Genomic DNA, 23,844 nt, shown 5'->3' on the forward strand with positions numbered 1-23,844 from the left:
CTGAAGTATGGAGTCAGGTGTTGTTGCCAGCCATAGCTTCCCACCAGCACCGTACCATCCTCCAGTCCAACCAGCTGTGGGATGTTGACCCCTGTCACAGTGCTGTCCTTGACAACACCAGCAATCTCATACAAAGTGTTCACTCTGGTCTTTCTGAAGCGCTGCTTGATGAGGCCGAAGCACCACTCGGGGGCAAACTTGGTGTGGCCTGTGATCAGGAAGTGAAGGTCCAGACTGTGGTGGAGCTTGTGCATGGTCCGCCAGGCACAATACCAGAGCACAAACAGAGCACAAAGTTCTTGTTTTGGTCACTGCAGTTATCACAATTCAGGTCCACGCGTGTTTCCCCAACTCCGTAGTTGGTAAAGAAATGGTGCATGTAGTTGATGACTGCGCTGCTGCCTTTGCTGGATGACATGCCTTCATCAATCAAGTAGTTGACTTGTTGTGGTATTCCTTCACAGCAGACACCAAAACAAGCCACACTTGCGAGGAGTTAAGAAGTAGATGGGACCTGCCTGCATAGGGTCATAAGGATAATGCACCTGCAAACAACAAAAGAACATTAAGATAAACTAAACTTAATTGTCTCACCCCTGTCAGTCTGTCTTTACACAGCTCAGTGAAAGGAATTTGCCTGCCTCCCATATATATATATATATATATATATATATATATATAGACCGCTCACTCTGAACAAGCAGGAGATGCTGCTCTTGCTTCTTCAGCTCGGCTGATAGTTGTTCCTCTGGCACTGCCAGCACAGGTATGTCCTGGGCTTAGTGCTTGAGATGTGGGGCAGCAATTTTCTCCACAGATTCCTGAAGGATGACAGCCCGACTACACGTACATCTGGAAAATACAGAAATAATGTGAGATCAATAAAAGTAGTGCCAATTATGTTGGAGGTCAATTAAATAATAAAAACTTGTTGTTTATGCTTTACGTACCACGTGTTGTCATCGATTCCATGTTGAAACGCCACACTGCTGCTTTTGTCACATGGGATGGCAGCAGCTTTCCACTAATGTGTTTGTGTCCAGGGTGGTGTCCTGGTAATATTATTGCCTTATCCTCTGTGTAGATGTTGATAAACTAACCACTCGCTGCAAGTCCTCATGCTTCAGGTGTGACCTGTGCTTGCTTGGGCAAGCTCTCTTTTTGATGGGTCATCAGCTAGCTAGCTAACAGTAACCTTTAACTTGGGGTCTTATGTTAAGACATGTAGCTAGCTAGCTAGCTAAACAATGAACCATAATCCCAATCCATAGAGTACTAGCAATACAAACCGATTGTCATAGCTAGCTTAGGTTAACTAAATAGATTCAATGTTAGCTAGTTAGCTAGCTAACATTAAGCTATAACTAGCAATGCAAAATGGCATTCTGAGATAACATCACTACACACAGATCACACACACGTAATGTTAGCTAGAAAGCCAGCCATCTAACGTCAGCTAGCTAGCTAACAGTAAGCTTTAACTTAGGGTCTTTTGTTTAGACATGTAGCTAGCTAGCTAAACAATGACTCATAATCCCAATTCATAGAGTCCTAGCAATACAAACTGATTGTCATAGCTAGCTAAAGTTAACCAAATAGGTTCAATGTTAGCTAGCTAACATTAGGCTATAACTAGCAATGCTAAATGGCATAATTTCTGAAACTGTAGCTAGACTCTTACCCGTATACATGGATGAACGCTTCACGGCAGACTGCAACCCCTTTCATTAAATAAGATGTCCTGTGCCGTTTCCTTTTTGTTTGTACAGCTTGCTTGGCCCGTTGTGTCAGACACTCTGGTTCACACTGACCGTGTGCAATGCCATAAGAATCATCAGATCTTTCTCCCTCTCTGTCACCGATGCCATGGTTGCCCTTAGTTTGAAGATGTAATCCGGAGACAGGTGTTTTATACAGCAGCCTTCTGTGTTCTCTTTTCGACTCCCTCTGCATTTGCAATCAAACGCCAGAATTATATTAATCTCCTTATCATACTCTGCTTCTACCAGACAATTCACTGATTTCAAAACTCGGTCAACTTCTTCCACGACAACAATACTGTTGATTGCCGTTTCTTCCCCATCACTGTCATCAGAAGACTCTACAACATCATTTTCAGAGTCAGAGAGAGTCAGCATGGCACGATCGTCCTCCAGAAAGTAGTCAATCACAACTTTTTCCCACTTACCTTTGTCGATAGCGCCTGATAAATTCAGGGCAGCAATGTTATTGAGCACAGTAGCAACATATTTGTAGAGCTCCATGGCTGACGTTATAAAAAAACTTAAAATGGCTCTCCTGTAAAGTCGTGACTTGCAACATATGCCTAGTTTCCTGAAACGGGTCACAAATGTTTGCAAATGTATAAAAAAAAAACGGAAATATGACATTTACATAAGTATTCAGACCCTTTACTCAGTACTTTGTTGAAGCACCTTTGGCAGCGATTACATTCTTGAGTCTTCTTGGGTATGACACTACAAGCTTCGCACACCTGTATTTGGGGAGTTTCTCCCATTCTTCTCTGCAGATCCTCTCAAGCTCTGTCAGGTTGGATGGGGAGCGTAGCTGCACAGCTATTTTCAGGTCTCTCCAGAGATGTTCGACCGGGTTTAAGTCCGGGCTCTGGCTGGGCCACTCAAGGACATTCAGAGACTTGTCCCAAAGCAACTCCTCTGTTGTCTTGGCTGTGTGCTTAGGGTCCTTGTCCTGTTGGAAGGTGAACCTTCGCCCCAGTCTGAGGTCCTGATCGCTCTGGAGCAGGTTTTCATCAAGGATCTCTCTGTACTTTGCTCTGTTAATCTTTCCCTCGATCCTGACTAGTCTCCCAGTCCCTTCAGCTGAAAAACATCCCCACAGCATGATGCTGCCACCACCATGCTTCACAGTAGAGATGGTGCTAGGTTTCCTCCAGACGTGACGCTTGGCATTCAGGCCAAAAAGTTCAATCTTGGTTTCATCAGACCAGAGAATCTTGTTTCTCATGGTCTGAGAGTCCTTTAGGTGCCTTTTGGCAAACTCCAAGCGGGCTGTCATATGCCTTTTACTGAGGAGTGGCTTCCGTCTGGCCACTCTAACATAAAGGCCTGATTGGTGGAGCGCTGCAGAGATGGTTGTCCTTCTGGAAGGTTCTCCCATCTCCACAGAGGAACTCCGGAGCTTTGTCAGAGTGACCATCGGGTTCTATGTCACCTCTGACCAAGGCCCTTCTCCCCCGATTGCTCAGTTTGGCCGGGCGGCCAGCTCTAGGAAGAGTCTTGGTGGTTCCAAACTTCTTCCATGTAAGAATGATGGAGGCCACTGTGTTCTTGGGGACCTTCAATGCTGCAGAAATGTTTGTGCCCTTCCCCAGATCTGTGCCTCGACACAATCCTGTCTCGGAGCTCTACGGACAATTCCTTCGACCTCATGGCTTGGTTTTTGCTCTGACATGCACTGTCAACTGTGGGACCTTATATAGACAGGTGTGTGCCTTTCTAAATCATGTCCAATCAATTGAATTTACCACAGGTGGACTCTAATCAAGTTCTAGAAACATCTCAAGGATGATCTTTCGAGTCTCATAGCAAAGGGTCTGAATACTTACCTAAATATGGTATTTCTGTTTTTAATTTCTAATAAATTTACAAACATTTCTAAAAACCTGTTTTTGCTTTGTCATTATGGGGTATTGTGTGTAGATTGATGAGGGAAAACATTTATTTAATCAATTTTAGAATAAGGCTGTAACGTAACAAAATGTGGAAAAAGGGAAGGGGTCTGAATAATTTCCGAATGCACGGTATAGTTGCTTTTTAATAGACATTCTGTAAACCACAAATACAATGTTCTTAAATAATGTTAATTTAATATTTTGTTAAGAAATTATAATTTTGTGTATCTGTTAATCCTTTGGTGAACAATTTGTGTAAAAAAGCTCTGTTTTTCATTACACCTCTAAAAAACAATATATTGGCAGATATATCGGTAATCTGTGACTTTTGCCTCCCTAAAATCGATATCACACCCAAACATCTGACATTGGTCGGGCTCTATTAATAGTGATGAACCAGGCTGTAAGGCAGATGTATTACTGATGAACGAGCCTGTGAGGTAGATGTATTAGTGATGAACCAGCCTGTGAGGTAGATGTATTAGTGATGAACCAGCCTGTGAGGTAGATGTACAGTGCCTTGCAAAAGTATTCTACCCCCTTGGCGTTTTTCCTATTTTGTTGCATTACAACCTGTAATTTAAATAGATTTTTATTTGGATTTCATGTAATGGACATACACAAAATATTCCAAATTGGTGAAGTGAAATGAAAAAAATAACTTGTTACAAAAAATTCAAAAAAATTAATAATGGAAAAGTGGTGCGTGCATATGTATTCACCCCCTTTGCTATGAAGCCCCTAAATAAGATCTGGTGCAACCAATTACCTTCAGACGTCATATAATTAGTTAAATAAAGTCCACCTGTGTGCAATCTAAGTGTCACATGATCTGTCACATGATGTCAGTATATATACACCAGTTCTGAAAGGCCCCAGAGTCTGCAACACCACTAAGCAAGGGGCACCACCAAGCAAGCGGCACCATGAAGACCAAGGAGCTCTCCAAATAGGTCAGGGACAAAGTTGTGGAGAAGTACAGATCAGGGTTGGGTTATAAAAAAATATTATTTAAAAAATGAAAGAATATGGGACCACAACAAACCTGCCAAGAGAGGGCCGCCCACCAAAACTCAAGGACCAGGCAAGGAGGGCATTAATCAGAGGCAACAAAGAGACCAAAGATAACCCTGAAGGAACTGCAAAGCTCTCAAGCGGATATTGGAGTATCTGTCCATAGGAACACTTTAAGCCGTACACTCCACAGAGCTGGGCTTTACGGAAGAGTGGCCAGAAAAAAGCCATTGCTTAAAGAAAGAAAATAAGCAAACGCATTTGGTGTTTGCCAAAAGGCATGTGGGAGACTCCCCAAACATATGGAAGAAGGTATGCTGGTCAGATGATAATAAAATTGAGCTTTTTGGCCATCAAGGAAAACGCTATGTCTGGCGCAAACCCAACACCTTTCATCACCCCGAGAACACCATCCCCACAGTGAAGCATGGTAGTGGTAGCATCATGCTGTGGGGATGTTTTTCATTGGCAGGGACTGGGAAACTGGTCAGAATTGAAGGAATGATGGATGGCGCTAAATACAGGGAAATTCTTGAGGGAAACCTGTTTCAGTCTTCCAGAGATTTGAGACAGAGGTTCACCTTCCAGCAGGACAATGAACCTAAGAATACTGCTAAAGCAACACTCGAGTGGTTTAAGGGGAAACATTGAAATGTCTTGGAATGGCCTAGTCAAAGCCCAGACCTCAATCCAATTGAGAATCTGTGGTATGACTTAAAGATTGCTGTACACCAGCGGAACCCATCCAACTTGAAGGAGCTGGAGCAGTTTTGCCTTGAAGAATGGGCAAAAATCCCAGTGGCTAGATGTGCCAAGCTTATGGAGACATACCCCAAGAGACTTGCTGCTGTAATTGCTGCAAAAGGTGGCTCTACAAAGTATTGACTTTGGGGGGGTGAATAGTTATGCACGCTCAAGTTTTCAGTTTTTATGTATTATTTCTTGTTTGTTTCACCCCAAAAATATTTTGCATCTTCAAAGTGGTAGGCATGTTGTGTTAATCAAATGATACAACCCCCAAAAAATCCATTTTAATTCCAGGTTGTAAGGCAACAAAATAGGAGAAATGCCAAGGGGGGTGTATACTTTCGCAAGCCACTGTATTAGTGATGGACCAGCCTAGCAGGCAGATGTAGTCATTGTGCGTATGTGCACTGCTATTCAGTTTGACATGTCATATAAACTGCCATTGTGTATTGGAAATTGTGAATAAATATACTTAAAATCATAATAGCGATGGACCAGCCCATGAGGTAGATTCAATAGCGATTGATGTACTCACAGGGCATCTGGAGGCAGTGCTGGAGGATAGAGAGCAGGTAAGGATAGGCGTCTGTGTGGTTCAACTTCTTCTTGATCAACTCAAACATCTGGCCAGCGCTCTTGGTGTCTACGTGGGTCTGTTGAATGAAAGTAAAACATCCAATCATTAAAATACCAAGTCAATCGATAACAATAAACCTGAAATTAGGCATGGATGCACTTAGAGATCCTCAATACAAGCACACACGCGCCAAATTCAACAGGTGTAGACCTTACAGTGAATGCTTACTTACCAGCCCTTAACCAACAATGCAGTTTTAAGAAAAGTAAGTGAAGTAAAAAATAGATAACAAATAATTAAAGAGCAGCAGTAAAAGTTCGACATTCATAGATTGAGAACATTCCAATAAAGACACCTTTACTTCACATGGGGATGGTAAAACAGGCACTCACCATGTCAAAACGCTTCGCAAGTTCTGAGTCATCCTCATTCCTCACCATCTCAAAGAAGTCCAAATGCCTGGAAATATGACACAGGCATGAAAGAGACAATAAGCTTGAGAGAGTCATTCCATCTCTGTCTGTATATCTTATGAGCTGGATGCCAGCCTTGAATCCAACAACCTTACTGTAGGGACTAAGAAGCTTTCTAAGAAGCTTAGTGGTTATCTTGTCCCCCGCCTCACCTGTCCAGAGTGGCATTATCGTGCCCTCTGAGCTTGTCAATCACAGGCTGGATCCCCAACATCAGGAACTCGTACCTAAGGTGGAGGCGGAACTCCAGGTTGTCCTAAGGATAGAAGTACAGGGGATCAAACACAGCTGACGACAACAACAGCAACCCTGTATCATTCAGGCATACAGTACTTTGCTCTTGGACTTTTAATTAGCTTTAACAGTTGTTAATGTATGTAGGCTACTGTGTCTGTGCACTATTGTAATACAAGAATAAACTTGACTTATTATTTAAAGCTGGAATCCATAATGATGAAACAGTCATGTCCATTTGCAATATTACAACAACAAAGAAGTTACTGCAAACAACAAACACTGTTTTTTTCCACTCTGACATCATTGCACGCGCGATAGAATAGCACAACATGTACTGCAATTTAGTTGACCATGCTAATACAAAAATAAAAAGAATTACGCTCCTCAACCTGCCAACAAAAACAATAACAACAATGATGTAGCCTCTATCACGCAAATCTAATGTATTTCTTAGGGTGTGTGCAGTCGAACTATTCAATGATATCTTGGTAGAATTGTTTAAATGTGACTCTCATGAATAATCCAATATAATGTAGACCTAGCTGTGGGTGTGACAGGGGAATTAAAGAGTAAAATGGCGATCATGACTGACCTCCCCAGCCCCGGCATTGAGCACAGCGTTGATGAAGGACATGATGGCTGTCTTCAGGTTGACCTCGTCTCTGTATCGCCCCGTACTTCTGTCTAGCTCATTCAGCAACGTCTGCATGGGTTACAGGGACACTTACTCAGTTAGGTGCATGGGTTTAATGGACAATTACTCAGTTATATTAACTACAATGAAATTGATCTGCAAGAGTTGCAGTGGTGGGTAAACTACGGCCAATCCGTCCCGCCAGCCGATTAAATGTGGTGGTTTTAAGGACCTAATTTTGTTTAAATAACTGCCCTTTTTCTTGCCAAATCTGCACTATCTGTCCTGATGTGGCTATTGAACCAATACGTTTGCCCACCCCTGGGATACAGGGACAATGTCCTTGCAACTCTTCTATGCATGGTCAAAAAGACATATTCACTCTTGGGGATGATTTAAAATTAGTGTGGCACACCCACACTAAAACTATAGATTAGATTTACGAGTCATTTACTTAGCTTTAGGAGTACCCCAGCATTTGTTGGACTATACCTGGAAGCGGGTCCTCTCAGCGGCATACTTCTGGTAGTGGGCCATCGCCTGCAGCACCTTCTTGTGGCCATCAGGCACCAGGCACACTGCGCCCAGGATCTCCAGCACGGCAACCTTGGTCTTGACGTTGTCCTGCCGCAAGCTCTGGGAGATGGTGTTAATGCTCTGCGGGTGGGCCAGCACGTGGGCTCGACCCTGCGAGTTGTTCATCAGGGCCTTGATGCAGCCGATGACCGAGGTGTGCACGCGGCTCTCTGACGTCTCGTAGTCCATGCTCCGCAGGAAATTGAGCAGGCAGGTGAGGCCGTCGAGCTCGATGAAGCGCGTCACGAACCTGGGAGGTGGAGGGGTGAGGTGTCAGGATGTGTCAGTCAAAAAAGGTTAAAAGGTAAACAATGGAAGACAAAGATTAAACAAACACTGGAAACTATGGTCTGCTTCACAAATAGGAGGTTAGGTTGACTTTTAGGAATTCTCATTCACCTTGAACATATCTCTGTGTTTAACTGCCACCAAAAGTATGTCTGGCCTAAGTTGTTTGTTAGAGGCTTTAGGATAACAGGAGGTCAAAATGTAAAGTAAATGGGTAAAAGGAGTACCAAGTGTAAAAGGTATTGAAATAAATTCATTAGGCCCTAATCTATGGATTTCACATGAATGGGCAGGGGCGCAGCCATGGGTGGGCCTGGGAGGGCATAGTCCCACCCACTTGGGAGCCAGGCCCACCCACTGGGGAGCCAGGCCCAGCCAATCAGAATAAGTTTCCCCCACAAAAGCGCTTTATTACAGACAGAAATACTCCTCAGTTTCATCAGCTGTCCGGGTGGCTGGTCTCAGACGATCCCGCAGGTGAAGAAGCCGGATGTAGAGGTCCAGGCTGGCATGGTTATGCATGGTCTGCTGTTGTGAGGTCGGTTGGACGCACTGCCAAATTCTCAAAAACGACATTGGAGGCGGCTTGTGGTAGAGAAATGAACATTCAATTGTCTTGCAACAGCTCTGGTGGACATTCCTGCAGTCAGCATGCCAATTGCATGCGCCCTCAAAACTTGAGACATCTGTGGCATTGTGTTGTGTGACAAAACTGCACATTTTTGAGTGGCCTTTTATTGTCCTCAGCACAAGGTGCACCAGTGTAATGATAATGCTGTTTAATAAGCTTCTTGATATGCCACACCTGTCAGGTGGATGGATTACCTTGGCAAAGGCGAAATAATAACTAACAGGGATGTCAACAAATTTGTGCACAAAATTTGAGAGAAATATGCTTTTTGTGCGTATGGAACCTTTCTGGGATCTTTTATGTCTGCTCATGAAACCAACACTGTACATGTTGCGTTTATACTTTTGTTCAGTATAGATAGACATAAAGCCACCCCTCCCCTCCCTACCTACACCAATTAACCAGCTATAGTAAGGGATCCCACATGAAACTGTATACCATAAAACTCATACCGCTCTCATTCCTCTTAGAACTTTCCTAATGACAGACTTTATTAACAGGGCTAATGAAGGGTCAATCCCCTCATTAACCCCTTCCTCTTAGAGAACTGCAAGCCTATCAGATGACCTACAATTCACAAACATGAAGGGCATGACATCAACTTTCCCTCACACAGATTCTTTCCCTGATCAAGTTCATAAATCATGTAAATCGATCGAGTTCATAACAAACGAAAGCCTGTTTCTGTTCAGACAGACAAAGAGAGAGAGAGAGAGGGAGAGAGAAAGAGAAAGAAAGAGAGGGGGTGGGTCTTATTTATTAATCACTGAAAGAAAAAGAAAGAAATGTAAGAAACATCAAACAGACAGAGAGCAAGAGAGAGAGCAATATTAAGAGACAGAGAGAAAGAAGGAGAAAGAAAAAAAAAGAAGCCGAGGGAGATTTACAGTCAGTCATTCTAACAGATACATTGTTTTGACACTGTCAGATGAGCTGAGTCCAAGTTCCATCCCCTCCCACCGCTTTCTTGGCTAGAGCGGGAGTGGAAAAAACACACCCCTTCCTTCAAAGCACATAAATCACCCCATTATTATCCTATACATCTTAAGCCAGGCTACTCTCCCGCTAACTCGATCAATCCCAGATTTTGAGAGCGCACACGGTTCACCTGGCAATTCTCGTGTAACCCTCAGATCCCCAGGAACACATGGGTGAGGTCATAAATACCGTACACCAGTGTTGGGTTCGAGACTACCTAAAGCGAGACCAGAGCAAATTGAGTCCGAATCAAGACCAAGACCGGGAGGGGGGTGAGGGGTCCGAGACCGAGTCAAGACCATGATTGAAATTGTGTCACATCGCCACCATAATAAGAGTTCAAAATGTCCAGTATTTCTGTGTTCATATTTCAGAAGAACATATGGATTCCTTAGACATTCAGAATGGTGAACAAATACATGCTGAGGGCAAATAGAGAGCCACTTCTCCAAATGATCACTAATGCAAACAGGTCTATAATAGATAAAAAGACAAAATGTTACATCTTCCGCCGGTCTCCCCTTACTAATAGTGAGAGTGCAACTTTCAAATTATTTCCTCCACTCTTCCCTACCAACAAATCAAGGAAATTCTGATGAGCTCGACAAAGTTTGAGGATATTTTTATTAAAATGAATGTGTCGTAAAAGGAGTGTGGATATTTGGCCTGGTGAAGACGTTTTATGCGCTGACTGAATGGGAGCTGATTGTCACGATCGTCATACATAGAGGAGGACCAAGGCGCAGCGTGTTGAGCGAACATACTTTAATTAGTTAAAGTGCACACACGATACAAAACAACAAAACGACTCGTAACGTCCTAGGTAACAATGACCAACTGGAACAAAAACCCACAAACACCAAGGGAACACAGACAGTTTAAATATGGCTCCCAATCAGAGACAACCAGCCACAGCTGACACTCGTTGCCTCTGATTGGGAGTCACTCAGGCCAACAAAGAAACAGAAGAACTAGAACCCCCAACATAGAAATATACCACATAGAATGAACACACCCTGGCTCAACATATAGAGTCCCAGAGCCAGGGTGTGACAGTACCCCCCCCTAAAGGCGCGGACTGCGACCGCGCCTCCACTAGAACAAAACAGGGGAGGTCTGGGTGGGCATTCCTCCTCGGCGGCGGTTCTGGCTCCGGCCTTTCCCACCACCCTCCAATAAACCCCCCATAGCGCCCCTGGTCCGGTCTGGCCCCGCTGGCTGGAGCTGAACTGGACGTAGCAGGAGCGGTTAGCTTCAGCTCCGTAGTGGAGCAGTTGACCGGTACCTTACCAGGCACCGGTGACCCAGGCACGGGTTGTGCTGGACTGACGACGCGCACCCCTGGCTTGGTGCGTGGAGCCGGAACGGGCCGAACCGGGCTGACGACTTGCACCCCTGGCTTGGTGCGAGTGGCAGGAACAGGCCGGGCCAGGCTGGCGACGCGCACCCCTGGCTTGGTGTGTGGAGTAGGAACAGGCCGGACCGGGCTGACGATGCGCACCCCTGGCTTGGTGCGTGTAGTAGGAACAGGCCGGACCGGGCTGGCGACGCACACCGTAGGCTTGGTGCGAGGAGCAGGGACAGGCCGGACCGGGCTGGCGACGCACACCGTAGGCTTGGTGCGTGGAGCAGGGACAGGCCGGACCGGGCTGGCGACGCACACCGTAGCCTTGGTGCGTGGAGCAGGGACAGGCCGGACCGGGCTGGCGACGCACACCGCAGGCTTGGTGCGAGGAGCAGGGACAGGCCGGACCGGGCTGGCGACGCACACCGTAGGCTTGGTGCGAGGAGCAGGGACAGGCCGGACCGGGCTGGCGACGCACACCGTAGGCTTGGTGCGTGGAGCAGGGACAGGCCGGACCGGGCTGGCGACGCACACCGTAGGCTTGGTGCGAGAGGCAGGAACAGGCCGGACCGGGCTGGCGACGCACACCGTAGGCTTGGTGCGTGGAGCAGGACCAGGCCGGACCGGGCTGGCGACGCACACCGTATGCTTGGTGCGAGAGGCAGGAACAGGCCGGACCGGGCTGGCGACGCGCACCGTCCATTTGGTGCGAGGGGCCGTAACAGGCCGGACCGTACTGGGGACACACACCACTGGCTCTACCCCGGGATCTGGAACGGGCCGGACCGGACTGGTAACACATCCCAGTACCTCTCGCCGTGCCTCTAAACCTTCCTTCCCTTCCTTTACCAGTGACCCCCGTAACCTGGTGGCCTTTTGAATACGCCCCTTTTCTGCCTCCGTCAGCCCCGTCGTCCATGCCCTGTGCCCCCCCCTAAAAATTATTTGGGGTTGCCTCTCGACCGTCCGACGACGACCCTGATCACGCCGTTGCTCCTCTCTCCGTCGCCTCTCTACAGTCTCACTCCATGGCCGGCGATCCATCCCGGCCAGGATTTCCTCCCAGGTCCAGGACCCCTGTCCGTCCAAAATCTGCTCCCACGTCCAGGCTGCCTGCTCCTGGACACGCTGCTTGGTCCTGGTACGGTGGGTTTTTCTGTCACGATCGTCATACATAGAGGAGGACCAAGGCGCAGCGTGTTGAGCGAACATACTTTAATTCGTTAAAGTGCACACACGATACAAAACAACAAAACGACTCGTAACGTCCTAGGTAACAATGACCAACTGGAACAAAAACCCACAAACACCAAGGGAACACAGACAGTTTAAATATGGCTCCCAATCAGAGACAACCAGCCACAGCTGACACTCGTTGCCTCTGATTGGGAGTCACTCAGGCCAACAAAGAAACAGAAGAACTAGAACCCCCAACATAGAAATATACCACATAGAATGAACACACCCTGGCTCAACATATAGAGTCCCAGAGCCAGGGTGTGACACTGATAATTATGATTTTTTACTCCACTGGTCTCAGGAAGAAATTCTGACTCCTCATTGTCCGAGACCTAGTCAAGACCTAGTAAAAATATATCTGACACAGAGACAAGACCCGAAACACTCAATATGTGACCGGTCTCGAGTACTACAACACTGTCGTACACACACACGCGCACCATGCACCCACACACAGGCCAAACGTACACATACAGTACATTCACGTAGACGTGCGCGCACACACACACACAGGGAAAACAGTCTCCCTCGCCTAGCAATGTGCTTCTCGTTTCAGCACTAAAATTACTCTTTGTCACATTGCAAACTGAAGTTGATTTCTCTACCTAAAGACGTAACATCGCCAGCTCAATGTTGGCAGAATCCTTCAAGTATTACGAAGGTGGGTGTCTAGGTGTCACACATAGATACTCACAGCTATGCTCTGTCACACACAAGAGCACGTACGCAGACATGCACGCACATACACGTACACACACAGGCACACACAGGTACACACACTCTTCACGCTCCATGAATTCCTGCTCCCTACAAAGGACATCCAACGATGCCTAATCCTCAACAGTGAAAACAGTCCCCCCTCTACATACCAACATCATCCAACCATTCACTAATTTTCTCACTCTCTTTCTTGTTCCCTCATTCTTTCTCTCCTCTTGTTCATTCTCTCTCCTCTTTCTCTCCTCTTTTAGGTCAAAATAGTTCATCTTAACAAAGGAAATAGAGGTACTAAAGGTACAGACAAATAGCAATAAAAACTGTAACAGAGGCACATAATAAGTTAGAGGAAAAACAAAAAGAAATGGAGGAACTTATTCAAGAAAGACCAAGTGAAATATGCAGTGCCCTCCACTAATATTGGCACCCTTGGTAAATATGAGCAAAACGGGCTGTGAAAAAACTGTCTTTATCGTTTATCCTCTTGGTCTTTCATTCAAAATATTCACAAAAATCTAACCTTTAATTAAATTAAAATCATAACACTAATATTTTTCTCAAATATATGTGTGCCACAATTATTGCCACTCCTTCATTCAATACTTTGTGCAACCTCCCTTTGCCAAGATAACAGCTCTGAGTCTTCTCCTATAATGTGTAATGAGGTTGGAGAACACATGGCAAGGGATCTGAGACCATTCCTCCATACAGAATCTCTCCAGATCCTTCAGATTCCGAGGTCCACGCTTGTGGACTCTCCTCTTCAGCTCATCCCACAGGTTTTCTATGGGGTTTAGTTCAGGGGACTGGGATGGCCATGGCAAAACCTTGATTCTGTAGTAAGTGAAGCATTTTTGTGGTGATTTGGATCATTGTCACGAGGTGTGCTTTGGATCATTGTCCTGCTGGACGATCCAACCATGGCCCAGTTTAAGCTTCCTAGCAGAGGCAGTCAGGTTTTGATTTAATATCTGCTGGTACTTGCTGGAGTCCATGATACCATGTATCCTATGGAAGAAAAACAGTCCCACAACATCAACGATCCACCAACATACTTCACAGTGGGGATGAGGTACTTTTCTGCATGGCTATCTTTCTGTCTACGTCAAACCCACCTCTGGTGTTTGTTTCCAAAAAGGTATGTTTTGGTCTTATCTGACCATAGAACCCAGTCCCATTGAAAGTTCCAGTAACTTTTGGCAAACTGTAGGTGCTTGAGTTTGTTGTTTGATGACAGCAAAGGCATTTTTATGGCAACCCTCCCAAACAACTTGTGGTTATGTAGGTGGCGTCTGATCGTAGTTTTGGAGACTTTCTGACCCCAAGACCCAACTAACGTCTGCAATTCTCCAGCTGTGATCCTTGGAGATTTTTTGGCCACTCGACCCATCCTCCTCACTGTGCGTGGGGTCAATATAGACACACGTCCTCTTCCAGGCCGATTGTTAACATCTCCAGTTGCTTTAAACTTCTCAATTATTGCCCTGATAGTGGAAATGGGCATTTTCAACCGTTGAGGTATTTTCTTATAGCAATTTCCTGATTTGTGCAGCTCAACAACCTTTTGTCGCACATCATTACTGTATTCTCGGGTCTTTCCCATAGTGATGGATGACTATGGGAACTTGGCCTGTGTGTCACCTCATATTTATACCCCAGTGAAACAGGAAGCCATGGCTTACCACTTAAGTGTTCCTAATCACTCATGTGAACTTAAAAACAAAATATGAATGGGAATATATTTCAGTTCGATTATACTCATAATAATTACTAGGGGTGCCAATAATTGTTGCACAAATGATTGAGAAAAATATTTATTTATTACATTTGTAAAATGATTTTTTTGAATCATTTTACATCAATTAAAGGTTTGCTTTTTTTTATATTTTGAATGAAAGACCAAGAGGATAAACAGCAAAGATTTCTTTCACAGCCCATTTTTCTCATATTTACAAAGGGTGCCAATATTAGTGGAGGGCACTGTATTACACAAAAGAAAGTGAACTGGATGGAATATGGGGGAAAATGCACAAAATTATTTTTTAATCTTCAACATAGAAATGCTACAATTTTTTATTTTTTTAAGTCCGGGAAAACTCCAGGGCTGGATGGCATATCAGTTGAGGCACATCGCATTCGGAAAGTATTCAGACCCCTTGACTTTTTCCACATTTTGTTACGTTACAGCCTTATTCTAAAATGGATTCAATTGTTTTTCCCCCCTCATCTACACACAACACCCCATTATGACAAAGCAAAAAACGTTTTTTAGACATTTTTGCAAAAACGGAAATATCATATTTACAGTGGCTTGTGAAAGTATTAACCCCCTTGGCATTTTTCCTGTTTTGTTGCCTTACAACCTGCAATTAAAATTGATTTTTGGGGGGTTTGCATCATTTGATTTACACAACATGCCTACCACTTTGAAGATGCAAAATATTTTGTTATTGTGAAACAAACAAGAAATAAGACAAGAAAACAGAAAACTTGAGCGTGCATAACATTTCATCCCCCCAAAGTCAACACTTTGTAGAGCCACCTTTTGCAGCAATTACAGCTGCAAGTCTCTTTGGGTATGTCTCTATAAGCTTGGCACATCTAGCCACTGGGATTGTTGCCCATTCTTCAAGGCAAAACTGCTCCAGCTTCTTCAAGTTGGATGGGTTCCGCTTGTGTACAGCAATCTTTAAGTCATACCACAGAATCTCAATTGGATTGAGGTCTGGGCTTTGACTAGGCCATTCCAAGACATTTCAATGTTTCCCCTTAAACCACTCGAGTGTTGCTTTAACAATATGCTTAGGGTCATTGTCCTGCTGGAAGATGAACCTCCGTCCCAGTCTCAAATCTCTGGAAGACAAACAGGTTTCCCTCAAGAATTTCCCTGTATTTAGCCGCATCCATTATTCCTTCAATTCTGACCAGTTTCCCAGTCCCTGCCGATGAGAAACATCCCCACAGCATGATGCTGCCACCACCATGCTTCACTGTGGGGATGGTGTTCTCGAGGTGATGAGAGGTGTTGGGTTTGCGCCAGACATAGTTTTTTCCTTGATGGCCAAAAAGCTCAATTTTAGTCTCATCTGACCAGAGTACCTTCTTTCATATGTTTGGGGAGTCTCCCACATGCCTTTTGGCGAACACAAAACGTGTTTGTTAATTTTTTTCTTTAAGCAATGGCTTTTTTCTGGCCACTCTTCCATAAAGCTCAGCTCTGTGGAGTGTACGGCTTACAGTGTTCCTATGGACATATACTCCAATCTCCGCTGTGGAGCTTTGCAGCCCACGATTTTCAATAGCACCGATGGTTATCTTTGGCCTCTTTGTTGCCTCTCTGATTAATGCCCTCATTGCCTGGTCCGTGAGTTTTGGTGGGCGGTCCTCTCTTGGCAGGTTTGTTGTGGTGCCATATTCTTTACATTTTTTAATAATGGATTTAATGGTGCTCCGTGGGATGTTCAAAGTTTCAGATATTGTTTTATAACCCAAACCTGATCAGTACTTCTCCACAACTTTGTCCCTGACCTGTTTGGAGAGCTCCTTGGTCTTCATGGTGCCGCTTGCTTGGTGGTGCCCCTTGCTTAGTGGTGTTGCAGACTCTGGGGCCTTTCAGAACAGGTGTATATATACTGAAATCATGTGACAGGTTATGTGACACTTAGATTTATGTGACTTCAGAAGGTAATTGGTTGCACCAGATCTTATTTAGGGGCTTCATTGCAAAGGGGGTGAATACATATGCACAAACCAATTTTCAGTTATTTATTTTTTAGAATATTTTGAAACAAGTTATTTTTTTAATTTCACTTCACCAATTTGGACATGCCCATTACATGAAATCCAAATAAAAATCAACAAAATAGGAAAAACGCTAAGGGGGATGAATACTTTTTCAAGGCACTGTACATACGTATTCAGACCCTTTACTCAGTACTTAGTTGAGCACCTTATGCAGCGATAACAGCCTCAAGTCTTTTTGAGTATGACGCTCATTCTTCTCTGCAGATCCTATCACGCTCTGCCAGGTTGGATGGGGAGCGTCGCTGCACAGCTATTTTCAGGTCTCTCAGAGATGTTCAATCGGGTTCAAGTCCAGGCTCTGGCTGGGCCACTTAAGGACATTCAGAGACTTGTCCCAAAGCCACTCCTGTATTGTCTTGGCTGTGTGCTTAGGGTCGTTGTCCTGCTGGAAGGTGAACCTTGGACCCAGTCAGAGGTCCTGAGCGCTCTGGAGTAGGTTTTCATCAAGGATCTCTTTGTACTTTGCTCCGTTCATCTTTCCCTCGATCCTGACTAGTGTCCCAGTCCCTGCCGCTGAAAAACATCCCCACAGCATGATGTTGCCGCCACCATTTTTCGCCGTAAGGATGGTGCCATGTTTCCTCCAGACGTGACTCTTGGCATTCAGACTTTATTATTACTGCTACTGCTCCATAAGGCTATAAAACTGCCACAACAAGTTGATCCCTGCAATGCGAGAATTTATTTTGAAACCCATCCGCCAAATCCATCCATTAAGCACGGTTCTTCCTCTCAAGTGCTCCTTCTTGAGGAGATTTGCCTTATCATCTGTGACGAGTACTGAGTATACGAAGAGGCAGGATGCAGACGCAGGAATTAACAAGGTCAAGGTATACTTAAACAACGACAAAGAGAAATAACAAAGATAGAGTACACGACACACAGCTAAACAATCAAACACAACATCATAGGGAACAGTCCAGGGCTAAATAGGGGTGGTGATGAGATGACGAGGTGCAGGTGCGCTGGAGGTGATTAGGGTGCGTTGGGTTTCTATTCCGGTGGTGCTCTCAGACCGGTGGCTCAGTAGACCGGCGAATCAGAGCGCCGGAGGGGAGCAACGGGAGGAGACATCATCAAATGAATAGGTTGTTGTCATCGGTGCTATTGAAAATCGTATCGCTTCCTTAAGTTTCAGTAAACCAAGTTTATTATCTCTACATTTTATTTTGGAGATTAAATATATATTTTTCCCTGTTATTGATAACGGTAGGTTATAATAAGTGAAATATTTCAATTGAAGGCCTATCACAAGCCTCTTTTTGTAGGCGATTCTGGTAGGCCAATAAATAAAACGCTGTTCACAGCATAAACCAGCCTATTATCTTGGAAGTTCATTCATTTATTGGTGATGGATACTTTAATTGTATGTTTAGGCTACTGTTAAAGCTTTCACATAGGCTACTTCTCTGCCAGAGCGGGTGAGAACTAGTCATACCAGTAAGTGCGGTCTAAGGGATTCCCTTATGATATCACGTTTCCTCCCTGCATTGATTCTATTGATGGAAAAACGTTGTTTACCTCTTGTCGCATTCAACATTTCATTCTACCTCACAATCAAGGACGGCTGTGTATTCCCTCCAGCAGTCAAGTGTAGGCCTATGACTATGTAGCCTTGTGGCACTGACCTACTGGACTCTGTGCTCGACCCTACTTAAATCTAACAGAGTACTACGGTATGTTGGAATCTCATTATCTTTCTGCAGATGGCAGTATTGAGCCATGAACCAAGGGCCTACTTGTTCTTTCTCCAATCAAATCTAAATATTTTCAAATAAATTCCATTCTCCTTTTTCGTGTTCATATTATGACTATATTCCCACTAATATTCCTTTATGTAAATAACATATGTAGCCTAGCCCATAGGCCTATATGTTTTAAAGGGGTCAAATAACTTCTTAAAATTAAGCATATTAATCCGATTTACAAAGGGTGTAGAGCCTAACTGGCATACATAAGCAGTGCGTGAGTTTCAAGTTTGGGGAAGATAATTTTCACCATAAAAATGCACCTTTATAATAAAAAGCATTACATTCATAATTGCATTTGCGATCACTTTTGATAATGTTTTTTTCTGCTAATGGAACATTCGTGCTTATAGCCTACTACCATGTGCGCATTGCTGCGCTTATAATGTGAAGAAATAGCTTAATAGTTTATCAACATTTTAAGCAAAATGTTCTGATATGTTGTGTCAGCCACATTGCATAAAAAAGGTTTATTGATGCTAGTAGTTGTATTAATTTGGGATCTATCGCATCCCACAACTGTCCCAGACTTGGTTTGAAATATCTATTTCTCGCACAGAATAGAATAGGTCAACTTTTGTACTATGGGTGATAGTAGATTGACATAGGCTAGTGCTTTTGCTGTTCATTAGGCCTACTCATCCTGTTGGCTGACGAAAAGTAAATGTGGACAGTTCTTCCAATATCTTCAATATGCACCTCGAAATTGGATAAGGACGTGCGCAGTTGAGTCTGTCTGGAGGGGGAAAAGGGGTATGGTCATTGTTGAATTGACTAATCAATTTGTTTATCTCTGCGGTTTCCTTGTTAGCAGAGCCAAGGCGAGGTGAGTAGTCATGCTGTACTTCGCTCCGCAGGTAATATGACACATTACATTACAATGGAACGATTTGATTAGTGTAATGTTAGCTAGCTACGTAGTTGTATTTGTATCAAAGATAAAGGTGTAGTATAGAGTAACTATCGAGGTTAGCTAGCCAGCTACATTCGTTCGCAGCGACGCCGTTTTTCAAACAAAGTCAACACCGCAGCCATTGCTAGCTAGCCAACACTACCAGCTACCAGCTAGCAGTACTGTAGCAACTAAATACAATATCCTTTTAGCCAGCTACATTCGTTCGCAGCGACGCCGTTTTTCAAACAAAGTCATCACCACAACCATTGCTAGCTAGCCAACGCTACCAGCTAGCAGTACTATAGCAACTAAATACAATATAATTTTAGCCAGCTACATTCGTTCGCAGTGACGCCGTTTTTCAAACAAAGTCAACACAGCAGCCATTGCTAGCTAGCCAACACTACCAGCTAGCAGTACTGTAGCAGCTAAATACAATATATTTGTGCTAGCTAGCCAACGTTTAATTATTGCTGCATTATGAAAGGAACTAGACACGGACACGAATTATCTGTTTAGTGTGTTAACACACTATTGGTAGTTTGTTGTAACCAAGCATTGGTGCTAAACCGTGTGTTATTGGATGCTAGCATGCTAGTTAGCTATGGCGTCATAGTTAGCTTGCTGAATAAAGTAAGTTAGAGTCTATTCCTAGAAACATTGAACCGCTGCAGTTTACAACAATTCTAATTTCTAAAGTGGGAGTTTTATTCGGGTGTTTCAGTGAAACAATTATAGTTTCTGAGGTGGAAGTTGGGAGAGTTATATTTGGGAGTTGTGGTGAGGGAGGCCCCGCTCTCTCCTTTCCCAGATGTTTAGTTCATTTCATTCCGATCTCCTCTGCATTATTGTAGCCATTTGCTACAGCCTGTCAACTATGCCTCTGCCTATCCCTGTTCTCTCCTCTCCGCACAGGCTACACAAACGCCTCACACCGCGTGGCTGCTGCCTCTCTAACCTGGTGGTCCCTGCACGCACCACACACCTGGAGTTCCAGGTCTCAGGCAGCCTCTGGAACTGCCGTTCTGCCGCCAACAAGGCTGACTTCATCCCAGCCTATGCTACCCTCCAGTCCCTCGACTTCCTGGCGCTGACGGAAACATGGATTACCACTGAAAACACTGCTACTCCTACTGCTCTCTCCTCGTCTGACCATGTGTTCTCGCATACCCCGAGAGCATCTGGTCAGAGGGGTGGTGGCACAGGAATCCTCATCTCTCCCAAGTGGACATTCTCCATTTTTCCCCTAACCCATCTGTCTATCTCCTCATTTGAATTCCATGCTGTCACAGTCACTAGCCCATTTAAGCTTAATATCCTTGTCATGTATCGCCCTCCAGGTTCCCTTGGAGAGTTCATCAATGAGCTTGACGCCTTGATAAGTTCCTTTCCTGAGGATGGCTCACCCCTCACAGTTTTGGGGGATTTCAACCTCCCTACGTCTACATTTGACTCATTTCTCTCTGCCTCCTTCTTTCCACTCCTCTCCTCTTTTGACCTCACCCTCTCACCGTCCCCCCCTACTCACAAGGCAGGCAATACGCTTGACCTCATCTTTACTAGATGCTGCTCTTCTACTAATCTCACTGCAACTCCCCTCCATGTCTCCGACCACTACTTTGTATCCTTTTCTCTCTCGCTCTCCTCCAACACCACTCACTCTGCCCCTACACAGATGGTAATGCACCGCCGCAACCTTCGCTCTCTCTCTCCCACTACTCTCTCCTCTTCCATCCTATCATCTCTTCCCTCTGCTCAATCCTTCTCCCTCCAATCTCCTGATTCTGTCTCCTCAACCCTCCTCTCCTCCCTTTCTGCATCCTTTGACTCTCTGTGTCCCCTATCCTCCCGGCCGGCTCGGTCCTCCCCTCCAGCTCCGTGGCTTGATGACTCATTGCGAGCTCACAGAACAGAGCTCCGGGCAGCTGAGCGGAAATGGAAGAAAACTAGACTCCCTGCGGACCTGGCATCTTTTCACTCCCTCCTCTCTACATTTTCTTCATCTGTTTCTGCTGTTAAGGCCACTTTCTACAACTCTAAATTCCAAGCATCTGCCTCTAACCCTAGGAAGCTCTTTGCCACATTCTCCTCCCTGCTGAATCCTCCTCCCCCCCCAATAGTACACAGCGTCTTCAGTTTCTTGGCAATTTCTCGCATGGAAAAGCCTTAATTTCTCAGAACAAGAGTAGACTGACGAGTTTCAGAAGAAAGTTCTTTGTTTCTGGCCATTTTGAGCCTGTAATCGTACCCACAATTGCTGATGCTCCAGATATTCATCTAGCCTCAAAAAGGCCAGTTTTATTGCTTCTTTAATCAGCATAACATTTTTCAGCTGTGCTAACATAATTGCAAAAGGGTTTTCTAATGATCAATTAGCCTTTTAAAATGATAAACTTGGATTAGCAAACACAACGTGCCATTGGAACACAGGACTGATGGTTGCAGATAATGGGCCTCTGTACACCTATGTAGATATTCCATAAAAAAAATCACCCATTTCCAGCTACAATAGCCATTTAAGACATTAATAATGTCTACACTGTATTTCTGATAAATTTGATGTTATTTTAATGGACAAAAAAAATGCTTTTCTTTCGAAAACAAGGACATTTTTAAGTGACCCCAAACTTTTGAACGGTAGTGTACCTGTACTGTTAGTTCCTGTATTTCTCTTGTTAGCCTCGTCTCTTTATACAGAAACTGCTTTTTCTTTACTGATGAATATTGAATTGAATGACCTCTGAAGGTATATTTAAAGGTATCCCAAACAATAAGGGGATTTTCTGAACGTATATTGTACTGGAAAAATTCAGTTATAAATTATTTTCTTTCCTCCAGTAGACTTTGATAAAATGTCTAATATTCCCTTCCAAGTGGACATTCTGTAAGAGTTATGTGAAGGGCAATTAGATGATGGTCGAATCTCATACCGTCTCCTATCAATACTTTTTTAACGTTTGATGCAAGAGAGAGAAGGAGACAAGAAAGTAGTCAACACAACTAGCTTGATTAAGTCTCCTCCATGTATATCTCACTAGGTCAGGGTTTTTTAGTCTCCAAATATCCACTATTTCTAATGTGTCCATAATATTTGTGATCTCCTTAAGAGCACAAGGATGATAGTTTGTAGAGTGATTTACTTTACGGTAAATGGAGGTACTTAACACTCTGTTATAGTCTCCCACCATAATGATTTGATCGTTTGTTGCCTTTAAATTCAACAGATTGGTATAAATATTGGATGATCCTGATTTGAACCATTTAGATTAATTAGCCAAATCTGTTTTTCTCTAGGATTTGGCTAAATCCTAGAGGAAAACCTGGTTCAGTCTGCTTTACACCAGACACTGGGAGATGAATTCACCTTTCAGCAGGTCAATAACCTAAAACACAAGGTCAAATATACACTGGACTTGCTTACCAAGAAGACAGTGAATGCTCCTGAGTGGCAGAGCTACAGTTTTGAATTAAATGTACTTGGAAATCTATAACAAAACTTGAAAATGGTTGTCTAGCAATGATCAACAACCAATTTGACAGAGCTTGAAGTTTTCTGAAAAGAATAATGGGCAAATGTTGCACAATCCATGTGTATTCACTAGGTCATTACGGGGTATTGTATGTAGATGGGTGAGAAAAATAAATACATTTAATCCATTTTGAATTCCAGCTGTAACAACAAAATGTGGAATAAGTCAAGGAGTATGAATACTTTCTGAAGGCACTGTATATACTGGACATTTGCATAAATGTGTATAAAATAACCCACCAACAGTAACTCTTGAACCGTCCAAGCTAGAGACACCAAACCGACTTTTACATATTCAGACTATCCTGACTTCAAACTTTTATCAACTATAACTACACTGAGTATACCAAACACTAGGCCCAACTTCCTAATATTGAGCTTTTTCGAAAGCGTTCCGCAGGGATGTTGGCCCATGTTAATAATAATAATAATAATAATAATAATAATAATAATAATAATAATAATATGCCATTTAGCAGATGCTTTTATCCAAAGCGACTTACAGTCATGTGTGCATACATATTTACGTATGGGTGGTCCCAGGGATCGAACCCACTACCCTGGCGTTACAAGCGCCATGCTCTACGAATTGAGCTACAGAGGACCACATGTTGACTCCAATGCTTCCCACAGTTGTGTTAAGTTGGCTGGATGTCCTTTGGGTGGTGGACCATTCTTGATACAAAAGGGAAACTGTTGAGCGTGGAAACCCCAGCAGCGTTGCAGTTCTTGACACAAACCAGATTGCCTGGCACCTACT

General features: G+C 44.1%; 1 protein-coding gene across 1 annotated transcript in view; it reads right to left on the reverse strand.

The window, feature by feature from the left end:
- daam2 (dishevelled associated activator of morphogenesis 2) overlaps positions 1-23,844 on the reverse strand; it is a gene marked incomplete at its 5' end in the record, with an annotated part of 114,874 nt that overhangs the window by 39,956 nt on the left and 51,074 nt on the right. The window contains 5 exons of the mRNA XM_084181761.1: positions 5,949-6,066; positions 6,383-6,449; positions 6,616-6,719; positions 7,293-7,403; positions 7,827-8,160. Of these exons, the coding sequence (XP_084037887.1) occupies positions 5,949-6,066; positions 6,383-6,449; positions 6,616-6,719; positions 7,293-7,403; positions 7,827-8,160 (734 nt within the window). The remainder of the gene's footprint in view (positions 1-5,948; positions 6,067-6,382; positions 6,450-6,615; positions 6,720-7,292; positions 7,404-7,826; positions 8,161-23,844) is intronic.

The sequence above is a fragment of the Coregonus lavaretus genome (assembly GCF_964263955.1).
Source record: "Coregonus lavaretus genome assembly, chromosome: 18".
Taxonomy (NCBI): domain Eukaryota; kingdom Metazoa; phylum Chordata; class Actinopteri; order Salmoniformes; family Salmonidae; genus Coregonus; species Coregonus lavaretus.